This window comes from Propithecus coquereli, unplaced genomic scaffold, assembly GCF_000956105.1.
Source record: "Propithecus coquereli isolate 6110/MARCELLA unplaced genomic scaffold, Pcoq_1.0 Scaffold156, whole genome shotgun sequence".
Classification (NCBI taxonomy): Eukaryota; Metazoa; Chordata; class Mammalia; order Primates; family Indriidae; genus Propithecus; species Propithecus coquereli.
This window is the reverse complement of record NW_012140080.1, coordinates 6,848,243-6,861,768: the sequence shown is the minus strand read 5'-3', so window position 1 is coordinate 6,861,768 and position 13,526 is coordinate 6,848,243. Positions and strand designations below refer to the sequence as shown.

The 13,526-nt window shown below is 56.1% G+C and overlaps 1 protein-coding gene across 1 annotated transcript in view; it reads left to right on the top strand.

The window, feature by feature from the left end:
• The first annotated feature begins 1,603 nt into the window (after positions 1–1,603).
• Positions 1,604–13,526, top strand: part of CRHR2 (corticotropin releasing hormone receptor 2) — a 43,035-nt gene continuing 31,112 nt past the window's right edge. The window contains exons 1-2 of the mRNA XM_012640690.1: positions 1,604–1,690; positions 11,186–11,279. Coding sequence (XP_012496144.1) covers positions 1,604–1,690; positions 11,186–11,279 — 181 coding nt within the window. The remainder of the gene's footprint in view (positions 1,691–11,185; positions 11,280–13,526) is intronic.

The window sequence follows — 13,526 nt, the reverse complement described above, 5'->3', positions numbered from 1 at the left end:
CAGAGTCTGCCCACCCCTCAAAGTCCTGCTGAGCTCATTCCCCCTACAAGGAGCCCTCCGTGGCCAAGCCTATCTGGCTGGGTCCAGGAAGCCATATCTTTCCCAGGACTTGCCATCTTCAGATGAATGGGGAAATCTGGTCAGTTCTTTCTCAGCTTTCCCCATAAACATTCCCCTGCAGAGACTACACACTCTGTAGAAAAGAGGAGAGAAGGAGAAGGAAAAACAAGGAGGGGAAGACAGGGGCACATCCACACTCATCCATGCAGAGCAGTTAGAGAATGGTCCACTCGGGACTTCAGTTCAGGCTTGGGAGATTTCCCTGGAGAGGGAGGTGGGAGCTGGAGCAGCCAGGAAGGCTGCCTGGAAGAAGGAGCTGGGGGCAGGGGCCCTGAAGGTCAGAAAAGTGTCCCAGGCAGGAAGACCAGGGGGAGCACAGAGTGTCTGCGTTTCTTGAATTCAGACTGAGTCCTCCAAGGCCTCCACACACCCTGTCTGCCCCTCCAGGAAAATCTCAAGGGTGCCCCAGTTAATCACATTCCTCAAATGCTTTCCCCTCAGATCCTAACAACAACCAAGCCGCAACTGCTGCTTAAGCTTGTCAACTCTGCACCAGTCCCACCTGTCAGAACAGTTCCTGAGGCTGCTCCTGTGGCTCCCTGACCTGGCCCCAGGTTGGGCCTGTCCCCCCAAGAGCAGTGGTGCTTGGCCCTGCCTGATGTCAGGGTCTCTGGGCTGTTTACTGAAATGTACAGACACCCTGGCCCCATCCCACTCTAGGTGACCAGAATCTCGGCGGGGGCCCTGGCAGCGCTGTATTTGTTGTCAGTTTTGAGGTTTGGGTGTTTTTTTGGCATTTTATTTGATATCATTTTGAATGTACAGGAAAGTTGGAAGAATGGTCCAAAGCCCATCCATATACCCTTTTCTCCATTTCCCAGCAATTTACATTTGCCCCGTTTGCTCTATTGTTCTATGTATCTGTCCGCGTGAGTGTATTTCTGAACCCTTTGAAAGTAAGAAGCATGGTGCCCCTTTAACCCTAAATGCGTGTTTTCTAAGAACAAGAACACCCTCACCTACCCACAGTCCAGTACCAAAATTGGTGAGTTTAGCACTGATACAGTGCTATTAGCTAACCGCATCCGCGATTGCATGAGTCCTGCTGGTTAAAAGCTCCCCAGATAAGAGTTGGGCAGTGCTCCTCCAGCGGAGACCCAGTAGCCTGACTCTGTGCTCAGGCAGGGACCACAGCCTGAAGCCCCCTCCTCCCTTTCGTTACTCCCCCTCCCCCACCTGGGGAGCCACAGCCCTGCAGGCCGGCAGATAGAAGGCATTAACCCCTTCGCTGCAGGCTGGAGACAGAGCTTGGCCCCTTGACTGGGGGCAGAGGCAGCTGCCCAGCACAGCTATAAATAACCAGGAGGCGGGGCTGTGGGGCGGCGCCACTGCCCTGGGGGAGGGAGGTGGGCGGAGAATACCCCCGGGCCTGGGGCCTCACCTAGGCCTCCCCTCCTGGACAGGAGGGGAGGGACAGGCGGGGCGGGGCCACTGTGCTGGACTGGGCACAAGCTCCTGTCCCTAGCCCCTAGCCGCTGCTGCCATGGGGGGTCCTTCGGGGCCCCCAGGCCTCCTCCACGTCGCACACCTCTGCATCTGCCTGCTCTGCTTCCTCCCGCTGCTGCTCCAAGTAAGTGCAGGCAGTGGGAGTTGGCAGGGTGGGGGCCCCTGGAGCTGGGAGCTCTTGCACTCACAGCTGCTAGTGGTGGAGGGTCTCGAAGCTTGGGGGCCCAGCTGGAACTGGGGACTCCTATGTCTGATGGTGGGGTGGAGATCTCATGCCTGGATGAGGGGGCAGGTGGAGGGTAGATGAAACTCAGGCTGCTGGGATGGGACAGGGAGGCCCCTGTGTATGAGCAGAGGCTCTGGGGACGTCCTGGTGTCCAGGACTTGCCCTCCTCAGGTCCCCAAGTTCCCTGTTTCCTGTCCATTCTCCCCTCCCCCAAGACCCCCCCTCCAACTCCCCTGTGGGACCCTTAACTCCTTTCCCCACCCACCCCAGCTCTGGCCCTTCCCCACCCAGGACACGCAAGAGCTGCCTCCCACCACTGCTGCTTGTCCCCACCCCCCAGCACCTGAAATCAGGCAGCCCCAGGACCCACTCAGCCGTGGGCGCAGAGCCCGCACTGGGAGAACCAACCTCTCCAAGTTGTCTCAGGACTCCGGGCTCCCCCTCGCACCCACACCCTCTGACCAGAGTCAGGGTCTGCAGATGGGAGGTGGGGTGAAGTGGGGAGCAGCGGTAAGAGGGTGCTGGAGAAGTGGGGGAGTGATCTACCTCCAACCCTCCCTCCATTTTACAGATGGGGAAACCAAGGCTCAGAGAGGGAGGACCACCTGTCCTAGCCCTCATAATAGAAGGGACAGAGCCATGCTGGGGGTCAGGAGGCCTATCTCTGTCCTGACTATGCCACAGACCAGCCTCATGGACCATTTTCCGGACCTTAACGTCTCCATGTGTGTAAGGAGGACTAATTCATTCAACAGATTTGCCCACAGAACAGATTGAAATCCCTGCTTTGGTGCTTAATGTGTGACTTTGTACAGGTTACTCAAATCTTCTGAGCCTCAGTTTCCTCATCAGTAAAACGAGGATGACATTCGTGCTTGTTGAATAGGGTTGTCATGAGAGCAGGTGAGGTCATACAAGCAAAGCACGCAGTGTGGTGCCTGGCAAGGCATGAGCACTGGAAAAAGCCAGGCACCACGGACAGAGCATGAAGACCCCAGGGGCCCTGCCCTGCTGGGGGGCCAGGTGGAGGAGGGGGTGGGAGGTGGGTACCATGCTGAGGTGTAGTCAGCGTCCCCATGGGCAGATGGCTCCTAGACCTGCGGGTCTTTCAAATGACATTGCAGACTGCATTTGGGGTGGGTGGAGGTCGTGGGGTGGGTTCACCATCCACCCCTGCCCCCCGACATCCTGGGCTTTGAACTCTCATTCCCAGGGTGCCTCCCAAGAGAGCCAGGTGTTGGGCAAGGGCTGCCCTTCAGCCCTTCCCTCTGGGGCCCGTGCTGCCAGCCACCCAAGCTAGCTGGAGGGAGGGTCCTTCTGGTTGCCGTTCCAGATCCCAGCCAGGCGGAGGGTCTGGGGGAGGTGCCCTGTGTTCCTCGGAGGCAACACTCAGAGCTCAGCTTCCCTCAGAGTCAGCCCAGGCCCTCCGCCTGCCTCTCCCCAGAATCCCAGACTGAGATGAGACTAGTTACTGCCCAAAGTCACTCAGCAGGTCCCCAGCTGGAGAGTCACTAACCCTTGGTCTTTCTGACCCCAAAGCCCAGCCTGCCTTGCGCTAGGCCTTCCTGGTAATGGGATTTATTTCTGGATCCTTGGCCAACAATCCTGAAACTACTACTCGCTGTGAAATGAGACTATGAGACCAGGCGCAGACAGTGGGGACGGAAGGCAGCCCTGGAGGGGCCTGGCTTCCAGCCCTCTCAGTTGTTCAACCAGTGTTTACTGGGGACCTTGGTGAGGACGCAGGCTGGGAACATCACCCCACCACAGCTCCTGCCCTAATGGAGTTTATAGCCCAGGAGACCTCGCAGGAAAGAAATGTGTGTATTTAAACTCTGTTCATTGGGACTCAGAAAAAATGTGTGCAGGTGTGAGAGCCTTTGACAGGACGGGGGGAGTGGTGGGAGGGGGGCGGGACAGCAGGGGCCGAGTTGGGGTGGTCCAGCCAGCAGGGGAAAGGCCCCGGGGCCCAGCCCTGAGCAGAGAGCAGTGGGAGGCAGCAGAGCTCTGGTACATCCCCCATGGGATCTGATTTTTATCCCCAGGGCTTGGGGAGCTCTCTATGCTGGGGAGGGGCCTGATCTGATTTGCAGTTGTGAAAGTTCCAGCTGGTGGATTTGGGTGGCAGGACACCTGGGCCAGTGCACACTGTGAGAGCCTGGGGGAGGCAACCAAGCCCTGACCCTGGTGCTCCGGGTCCGCTTGGAGGCCTTTGGGAAGCTGCTCGGGAGGCAGCACTGTAATCCTACCGTTGTCCTGTGTGGCGGCAGCACCGTGCTGAGCGCCTTACTCAGATGCTGGGAAGGTGGGGACATTTATGTATAGACAGGAAGCAGAGGTTCAGGGAGGCTAAGCAGTGCTACTTGCCTCCCACTCTGTGATGACCTCAGGAGTCCACCAGCCCCTCTAGGCTGGGTCCAGCTCCTTAGAACTTTGGGCAGCAAGATACCCTCCCCCAGGGGCTCAGGGGCTCAGGACCTCCTGTCCCAGGTCCTGGTTTCTGGTGGTGCCATCTGCCCCAGAAGGCTCAGCAAAGAGAGGAGGGAACACAGAGAAGTCCCTGGCCATCCCTGCCCAGCACCCACCATAGACCGAGGCCACCCTGCCCCCAACACACACACACATACACACACACACACACACTCACACACACAAGTCTGCAGGCCGGTGGGGCCAGGGGCTCAAGGGCCATTTGCCAGAAGCTAATGCATCTAGTGACTTTTCCAAAAAATTCACTTCCCTTCTGAGTGTGTTCTAGCCTAACCAACTAATTGAGTCCCTCCCTTTTTGCCATTTTGTTGATGTTTAAGTATTTTTTTAAAAAAACCAATCTGTTTGAGGGCACTATCTACTTAATTTTGTATTCCTCGTCTCAAATTTGCAGCACTTCGTGAATTACAGGACTATTCTGTGTCCTCTTAGCTGTCATTTTCTGCTTTATTTCATTTTAACAATTTTAAGGATTCCTCGGCCAATTTATATAAAGTCACTTTACTCAAAATTCTAATTTTTTAAGATGACATTTCAAATCCACAGGGGCAGAGGATAGATTATTCAATAAGCTTATTTTGTATATCTTGCTTGAGAGCTACGCAGGGTTTATGGTGTGTACTGACACGCCTCACCTGTTGTAAGATTCGCACCCGCCTGTGAGTTAAGACCATCCTCTCTACAGATGAGGAAGCTGACGTGAGGTCCTGTGCCCACAAGGTCACACAGGGCCTGGGTTCCAACCAGGCAGCCTGACTCCAGATTCTCTTCCCTTAACAAAAAATTAATTTTAATGCTATTTAGTTTGAATGTCAAGCTATTTTTATAACATTCAGACAGATGTCAAAACAAATCAGAGGGGGTGACTTTTAGGCAAACTGGACATTAGATGAGTTGATAATTAAGGAGATAACTTTAGGCCAAGCAGCCTGTTGTAGGACCCCTGCTGGCCAGCTGCCCCCCCCTTTACTGGCCGAGAGCCCTCCCCTTTCCCCCCTCCTTCTTCTCCTCTCCTATCTGTGTTCAGGGCCCAGGGCTTGGCACAGGTAAGGGGAGAGGGACGAGGGGAGGGGAACCATAGGCTTTCAGAGATCAGAGAGAGCAAAGAATGCGGGGGAGCCTGGACATGTCCCCCATGGAGCTGGGGCTGAACTGGGACAGGAAGGAAGAGGCCTGGTGGGAGCAAAGACTCAAGGGTAGGGTCCTAGCTCCAGGTCCACCATCCCGTAAGTTAGAACTGAGCTTCTAAAGTCCCTGCTGCCAGGAAACCGGTCCAGCCACTCCAGGAAATACTACCTGCTTCCTACACGTGGCTTCCAATCCTTCACCCTCCCCCTCGCCCGCTCTTGGCCCTGTAGGGCCCAGACTCTGCCTCCTGCCCCCCTCTCTTCAGCCCACCTTCTTCCCCTTCCCCTCTTCCTTCCTCTCCTCACACCCTCCTCTCTTCCCTCCTCCCTGTTCTCTCTCTTGCTTTTCCTCCCCTCTTCTCTGTTCTCCATCTTCCCTTCCCCATTATCCCCCCTCTTTCCTCTCCCCTGTCCTCCTTACTCCCCTCCCTCTTCCTCCTCCTCTCCATTCCTCCTCTCTCTCCTCTGGCTTCTCCCCTTCTCCTCCCCTCCCCTCCCCTCTCCTCTTCCTCCTTCCCCTAAGTGCTCCCTGAGGGGCAGGGCCTGAGCTCAGCTTCCAGAGAACCACTGAATGGAAGTGCAGTGTGGGAGGCCCTCCCCTGCGCTGAGTCCTTCTCTGCCCTTGGGCAGCCGAGGGAGGGGCAGGAGGGAGCTCACCCCTATTCTCCTCAGGTCACTGGCAGCCTGGGCCCAGGACCTGTGGTCCCGTAAATCTCCCCGGCTTAGACAGAGGGCTAAATTTAGATGGAAGCTTTGTGGCCAGGCCTAGGAGGGAACACTAGGCTGGGCCAGACCCCCAGGCTCCAGGGAGGTGGCACCTTTGAGGCCTGTCTGGCCCCTGGGACACAGATCCTTCCTGGACAGGGCCCAAGCTGGAGGAAGAGCAGCTGGAGTCTTGGCTCCGACCTGCTGCCTCCTCCCCTAGCCAGGGCCTCTGCCCTGCCCTGCTTTAAGGTGAGGGCTTCCCATGCCAGGCACGCAGAGGCTGGAACCAGGGCCTGGGCCCTCACACAGGTGAAATTCAGAGAGAAAGAAAGATGACAAGCGGGAAAGGCCCACAACCTGAGCTCCCAGAATTGGGGCAGAGGGTCTAGCCCTACCTGGCTGTGGGGGCCATGGTCTCATTCATCCATGTATCCAGTCAGTCAGTCAGTCAACAAACATTCATTGAGCACCTGCTACGTGCCAGGCTCTGGACTAGGAATTGGGGACACAGATGTGGACCCTGGGTCCTCTCAGCCAGCGTTCTGTCCCTGGGACAGCCAAGAGCTCATCAGTGCAGAGGTGCAAGATGTCCCCGTCCGGAGAGAGAGTAATGACGAAAGGAAAACGGTTTCTTCTCTACACTCTCACACAGCTCTGACACCAAATTCCACACCAACCAATTCACCAGTTCTCCGGGGACACCAACTGGGTGTCCTCCAATTCAATTCAATTCTGACGCTATCTACCTGGAGTTGGCATCAGACTCCCCAGGTAAAGGCTTGGTCCCACAAGATTGCCCCACTCCGGGGCCGATCACAAGTCCTGGCCGACAGGCTATAAATCAGCGGTTCCCATGACCTGCTCTTCGGGTTTGCAAAACTCAGGAAAATGCTTTACTTAGGTTCACAGGTTTATTACAAAGGATGTGCCAAAGGATACAGATGCGCAGGCAGGTGAAGAGGTACATGGAGCACGGCATGGCGAGGGCTGTGGGGCTTCCACGCCCTCTCTGGGCGCCACCCTCCCAGCACGTCCAGGTGTTCACCAACCCGGAAGCCACCGAATCCCAAATCCCACCTTTGAGGGTGTTAATGGAGGCTCAGGCACAAGCAATTACTAACTCGGTCTCCAGCCCTCTCCCTTCCCTGCAGCTGTGGGGCGGCGCTGAGTCGCCAACTTTCTACTCCGGGCTTGGTCTGGCTGGTGCCCAGCCCCATCCCGGAGCCCACTAAGAGTCACCTCATTAGAACAAACTGTGCTCCTGTCACCCAGGAAATTACAAGGGTTTCAGCAGCTCTGTGTCGGGAACTGGGGACCAAGACCAAATATCTGTTACTGCATCACAGTAGGGACTGCAGGGGGCTCAGAGGCTGGAGAATCCAAGTTTCTCATCCCCGTGTTGCAAGGCCCTGTGCGGCCGGCTGGGTCTGCCTTCCACGACCAGCTCCCTGCCCCCTGGGGCAAGAGAGGGGCTTCCCGCTAGAGCGGCCCCCGAGCTCCACAGCCACCCTGTCCAGGGCCGGGGTCCACTCAGCACCATGGCCCACAGGCCTCCACTCCCTCACCAGGCCAGCTCTTCCTTTGTGCACCTGGCCAAGCCATCGCCTACCACACTGTCTGCATCATCAGCTGCCCCTGCCCCTTACCTGCTGTGTGGCCTCGGCAGGTGACTTCACTTCTCTGGGCCTCACTTGCCTCATCTATAAAATGGGGTTATTCGCAGCTCCCTCAGAAGCTCATGTGAGGATTAAATCAGCTGTTTTGTCTAAGGCACTTAGAGCCATGTCTAGCACATAGTAAGTGCTGTCTTCACATAAAGAGATGTCCCCTTCCCGCCTGTCTCCCTCCCCCCGTCTATTGGCACCCCCAAACCAGATGCTGCTGTTTCCCGCACAGGCCCTGGGCTCTCCTGCCTCTGAGGCTTTGCACACTCAGCCGCTGCCCCTGGGGCTGCTTTCTCCCCTTCCTGGCACCCACCCTGCTTACGGCCCAAGGCCTTCTGCACGTTTGGACTCAGCTCCAACGCCCGGTCCTGCAGGGAGCCTTCAGTCTCCTCAGCAGGCATGCCCCGAGCACTGCTGAGGGCTGAGCTCGGTGAGGGAGGTAGAGGCTGCGTCTTCAGGGGCCCTGTGTCCATGGCAGGGGTGCTGAGAGCCCAGGGAGGTCCGTACTGGAGAGATGGGGAGGGAGGGGCACAGGCCTTCCAGGAGCTTCTCTGGAGGGGAAGGGCTTGCGCTGGGCCTTAAGAGGCCCTGCAATGGGCCTTGAGCCCTCCCCCGTCTCTGAACTCTAATCAGTCCTCTCCTAAAGTCCTTGCCAAGAGCCACCATTTAGCATGTCTCGACATACAGCAATTTGTTTAATACACACAAAAAGCCTATAGGTTTGTACTACCTGCATTTTAAAGATGAGGAGACTAAGGCTCAGAAAAGGGAAGTAGCTGTGCCAAGGCCACGGCCAAGGGGCACCCACAGTGCTGAGCACAGGGACGCCGCACCGTGTGCTTTCTGAGAACAGCGACCTTTCCCCCTCCTCCCTGCCCACCCATCACCAGGGGCTCTGCCCAAAATAGGCACCTGCAGGGCATTTTGTGGGTTTGAACTGAATCAAATCCACCCAACAAACCCCTTGAAGAGAACAAATATCATTGGCTGTGCCAGCTTTTCAGGCCAGCACAGAAGTTATAGAAGGAGCGAAAATCTGATAGTTACTCCAGAAATCACATCGGAACTGCCCATCCCGAATTCTGCCCAGGCCGGAACAGCACGCTTGGGTGCTGAGCATGGCAGCCCTGTGTCCGGCCCCCCGCAACGTGCTTTGCTCAGCGTGAAGGCTCAGCCACAGCCTGAGACCACAGCCTCGGAGGCAAGGGTAGCCCCTTATTGCCTGAGCCCTGGCCCCGACCCTGCTCACTGTGGACTCAGAGCCAGATGTCAGACCCCCCACTGAGGTCAACCAGGAGATCACCTGAGTGATGAGGCTATGAATGTCACAGCCTGGGGGCTTTGAGAGAAGGAGCTGGCATCTGAGATGCAAAGTCTGTGTCTGCCTGAGGGTTCACCATGGACACCGCGTGCTTCTGGGTTGAGCATTGCCGCTACCCAGACCTCCAGAGCCTGGGATTCACTGGGGACTTGTCCCTTCCAGGGAGGGCATCATCAGCTGCTTCTCAAACAAGGGGTTGGGGGCTGTGAAGGGAATGGCAGGTCAGGCCTTAGAGCCCTCCTTCTCCCGAGACCCCAGAATGTTCCCTCCTCTCCCCAGCCCTCCTAACCCCGATACATGGCTCTCTGGGCCAGCAAGGCCTTCCTGATCCCGAAGAAGCCAGTGCTCAGAACACATGAACAGCAAGACCATGGTCCCCAGGGTTTGCCCTGCAGGCCAAGAGGCCAGGGCTCCCAGTGACAGCTCTGGAGGCCCTCACAGTCCCAAGACACACACACACACACATACAGCATGCACACACACACACACACACACAGCATGCACACACACAGCATGCACACACAGTACAATACACACCCTTGCTCCCATCTGTTTCCCTCTGCACCCAGCACTGTGGGCGAGAAGCTGGCAGAATGCAGGTGCGGTAAGTGCCTGTCAGTGATGTCGGTGCCCTGCCCTAGGCCCCTATCTGACCAAGTGGGGTCATTAATCAGAAGCTCCAGGCCAGCGTGGTGAGGCTGAGCGTGCAGCCTCCGGTCCCAGCACAGGAAATGGACTGAGGCTGATGTGGGGAACGTGATGTTTGAGGGCTGTTGGGCTCTGGCCCTCGGGGACATCCTGGGGCAAACATTGACCCAGCTGTCAGGGAGAGAACGTCTGACAGGCAGGAGAAAGAGGAGGGGCTGCCCATTAGTGCCTTCTGGAATCCCAGAATCAGGGACGTCAGGGTCGGGGGTGGAAGTTGCAAAAGTCACACACACATGTGTGTGCACTCACACGCACACTGGCCACAGAGCAGGAAAAGCTGTGGTCGTGGGAGGAATGGGGACAAGGGTTAGAATTTTAGAGCGCGTTGCTGTCGTGCAGCCTTGCACCCTGCGTCTTCCTGCCTCTCTGCCCTTGCTCACACTGTGCCCGCTACCTCCAGCGCCCTTCCTGGAGCCACCCTTGCCTGCTGGGCAAACTCCTACTCACCCTTCACAGCCCACATCAGCATGACCTCTTCCGCGATGCCACCCCAGCCCTCCTCAGTAGATCGTCCATGCTGTAAAGCTGGTCCCCCGTTCATTTCTCCTACCAGAAGATGGTCCCCTCAAGGGGGGACATGACCACATCTGCTTGATCCCTGCACACTGAGCGCCCATTCTGATGATTCTTCAGGAGATGTGGCCCTGGGTGGTTTTTACCTTTTAGATGGAACTGTCATTGTTGCAACAATCATGTCTGTCCCCTGGTGGGTGCCCAAACTGGCAGTGTAGTCCCTTCTCTTTTCCCTACTCATTCTCTGGTCGCCCCAAAGTGCCACCTCTTCCAGGAAGCCTTCCCTGTCCAGGTTAGGTGTCTTTCCCCTGTATCAATGTAGTGTCCTTGGTTTTAAGTGCCTGTTTACCTGTACGGCAGGGAAACAAAGTTAAATCATGCACTCTCCTCCCCTCCCTCTGCACTTTCTAAGTCTAGGGGGTCCCTGCCTGGCCTGGGACTAACCTGAGGACACCCATTGGGTCCCCTGCCAGGGCCTGACACACAGTAGGTGTCCTACACATATTTGTCAGGTGAATGAACAGCTGCTGGACCCGCACCCCCACCCCTTTGCTGACAGAAGCACACAGGCCCCATCACGGCGGCACATCCCCTCCTGAGGAGGAGCCGGCCAAGGCTCCTTGAGGGCCAAGAGGTGGACAGAGCAGGCTCCGGCCTCGGAGGCGATGCTGCACCGGCCCACTGCTGAGGCCTCTCCTGGGTCTAGGCCAGGCTGCTGTTGCTCCATCTGGCCGTGAGCATGACACTCCTTGCTCCCCCCCTCTGTACAAAGAGGAGTAAGGAATGAATGGCAGGTGGGCAGACAGGTGCTGTCAATGGCTACCCTGGGCCTGACCTCTGACCCTCATCCCCTGCTGTCCCCTAGGCTGCCGGGCCGAGCCAGGCGCCCAAAGACCAGCCCCTGTGGGCACTGCTGGAGCAGTACTGCCACGCAGTCACGACCCTCGCCAACCTCTCAGGTAGGAACACACCCACCACCACCCTGCGGCAGACGCAGGAGAGGACAGTGGGCCCCAGGGCCAGGGTCAGGCGAAGGAAGAGGCTCCCCTGGGCCAGCCCAAGCTCAGTGGGGTGGTGGATGGAGCACTGGCTTCCCGTCCTGCCTTGGTTTCTGCCTTGCTGGGGGTCCTTGGGCAGTCCCCCTCTCCATTCAAGGCTCAGGCTGGCCCCTGATGATGAAGGGCTTGGCTGGGAGTCCGCCTCCCACTCCCAGCTCCCTGCATCGCTACTCTAAGGAAGTCAGGAGTCCAAGGCGGGGGCAACCCCTCTGCTTTCAAACTTGGGGAGACCAGCAGAAGCTGTAAATCGGTCTCCTGTTGCCGTGGCTACAGGTGTCACCTCCTGAGAAGGACCTGCAAAGCAGTAGCCCAGCCCTGACCGTCAGTTTCCCAGCAGCTGATTCACGGGGTCAGAGGCAGCCGTGCAGAGCTGGCCAGAGCTCTGGACTCTCAGGGACTCCAGAGAGAGGTCTCCAGGGCCCCACCCAGTGGCCTGGCCTCCCCAGGTCCGCATCCACCTGGGGCGTGGCAGGTGAGGAGTGGGGAGAGGAACCCTCGCTGGGGCCTGGGGCCGCTGCCAGGGTACCAGGAGGTAAGGCGCTAGCATCCAGCGGCCCCTGAGCCAGGCACTGGAGAGAAAGCCTCTGCCACCCCTTGTGGAGGGGCGGGCCAAAGCTCAGGTGCTGGGGTCACAGAGACCCAGTCTGGATCCCAGCTCCTCCACCTAGCAGCGGTGTGACCCTGGACGAGTCACCTAACCCATCGGTGTTAGTTTCCTGGGGCTGCTATAACTGAGTACCATAGACTGTGTGGCTTAAACCACAGAAATTCATTTTCTCACCATCCTGGAGGCTTTAAGTCCAAGATCCAGGTGTCGGCAGGATTGGTTCCTTCTGAGGCCCTTCTCCTGGGCTGGCAGATGGCCGTCTTCTCTCTGGGTGTGTCCTAATCTCCTCTTCTTAGAAAGACACTTATTGGCTCAGGACCCACTAATCCAATTACCTTAATTTTGCTTTCATCGCCTCTTCAGAGACCCCAAACCCAAACGAGGCCACACTCTGAGATATTGGGGGTTAGGACTTCAATGCATGAATTGTAGGGGGACACAATTCAGCCCATAACACCATCCGACACAGTTTCCTCATCTGTTAAAAATGAGTCTACGTCTACCTGGAAGGCAACTGTGAAGCTTTGAATAAGAGACCGCAGGGACCCCCAGCACAGACCTGCCCCCCCCTAGACTGTCTGCCCTCAGCAGCAACCCTGGCTCATCAGCAGACCCCCTGCCTCCTCCCTGCCCTCCTCTCCCCTGCCCTCTAGCAGCCGGCACAGACCCTTCCTGTTTCTTGGCAGATGGCACTCCCTCCCCCGCCTCTGGGTCTAGTGGACAGGTCTCACCTTCTCCCAACGCAACTTCTAATAGCATGCATCTGTTTACAAAAGGGATCCGTATGATTTATATAAAATTTTGGATAAAAATTTTTTAAAGCAAAGAAGACAATAGTGCTTATTCTCCTACAACCCAGGAATTTTTACAATATCTTATATCATCCAGGATTTTATGGATCCATTGAGCCTCATGGTTGGTTGGTTTTTTATTTTGTCATTTTTATTTTTTTACCAAACTGGGATGATACTGTGTCCACAGTTTTGTAACCTGCTTTCTTCTGTTAAGACCCAATGTGAACATTTCCTCGTGTCATTAAATACTCATCCGCTGCTTAGCAGCCACATGGGGACGCATCATCCTTCATTAACCAGGCCCCCGAGGTGGACGCAGAGGCTGTTAGGAAGCCCCTTGGCCTTCAGAAATTGTTTCTCAAGTCCCCACGTGGCAGTGTCCCCTTTTCAGTGTCCCCTGATTGAGAAAGTGCATAATGACTAACATAAAATTCAAAACCAAGTAAAACTAAACACTAATTGTTTAGATATTTATACCTGTGGAAAAACTGAAAAAAAATAAGAGCAAGATAATGACAAATGCAATATTCAAGGGAATATTGTCTCTGGGGAAGGAGTATAGAAATAAATACGTAAGTGATTGGTAACGATCTAGTTTCCGATTGAGTAGTAAATTACATGTACTACTACATACAAACTTCTGTAAAAGAAAAGACTAAAATGCAACAAAGTTAGGCCGTGCATGAGCTAATGATGACAAAGGGTTATGAATCAAAGACGATGATCAATTCAGTTGTGGGCTCCTGA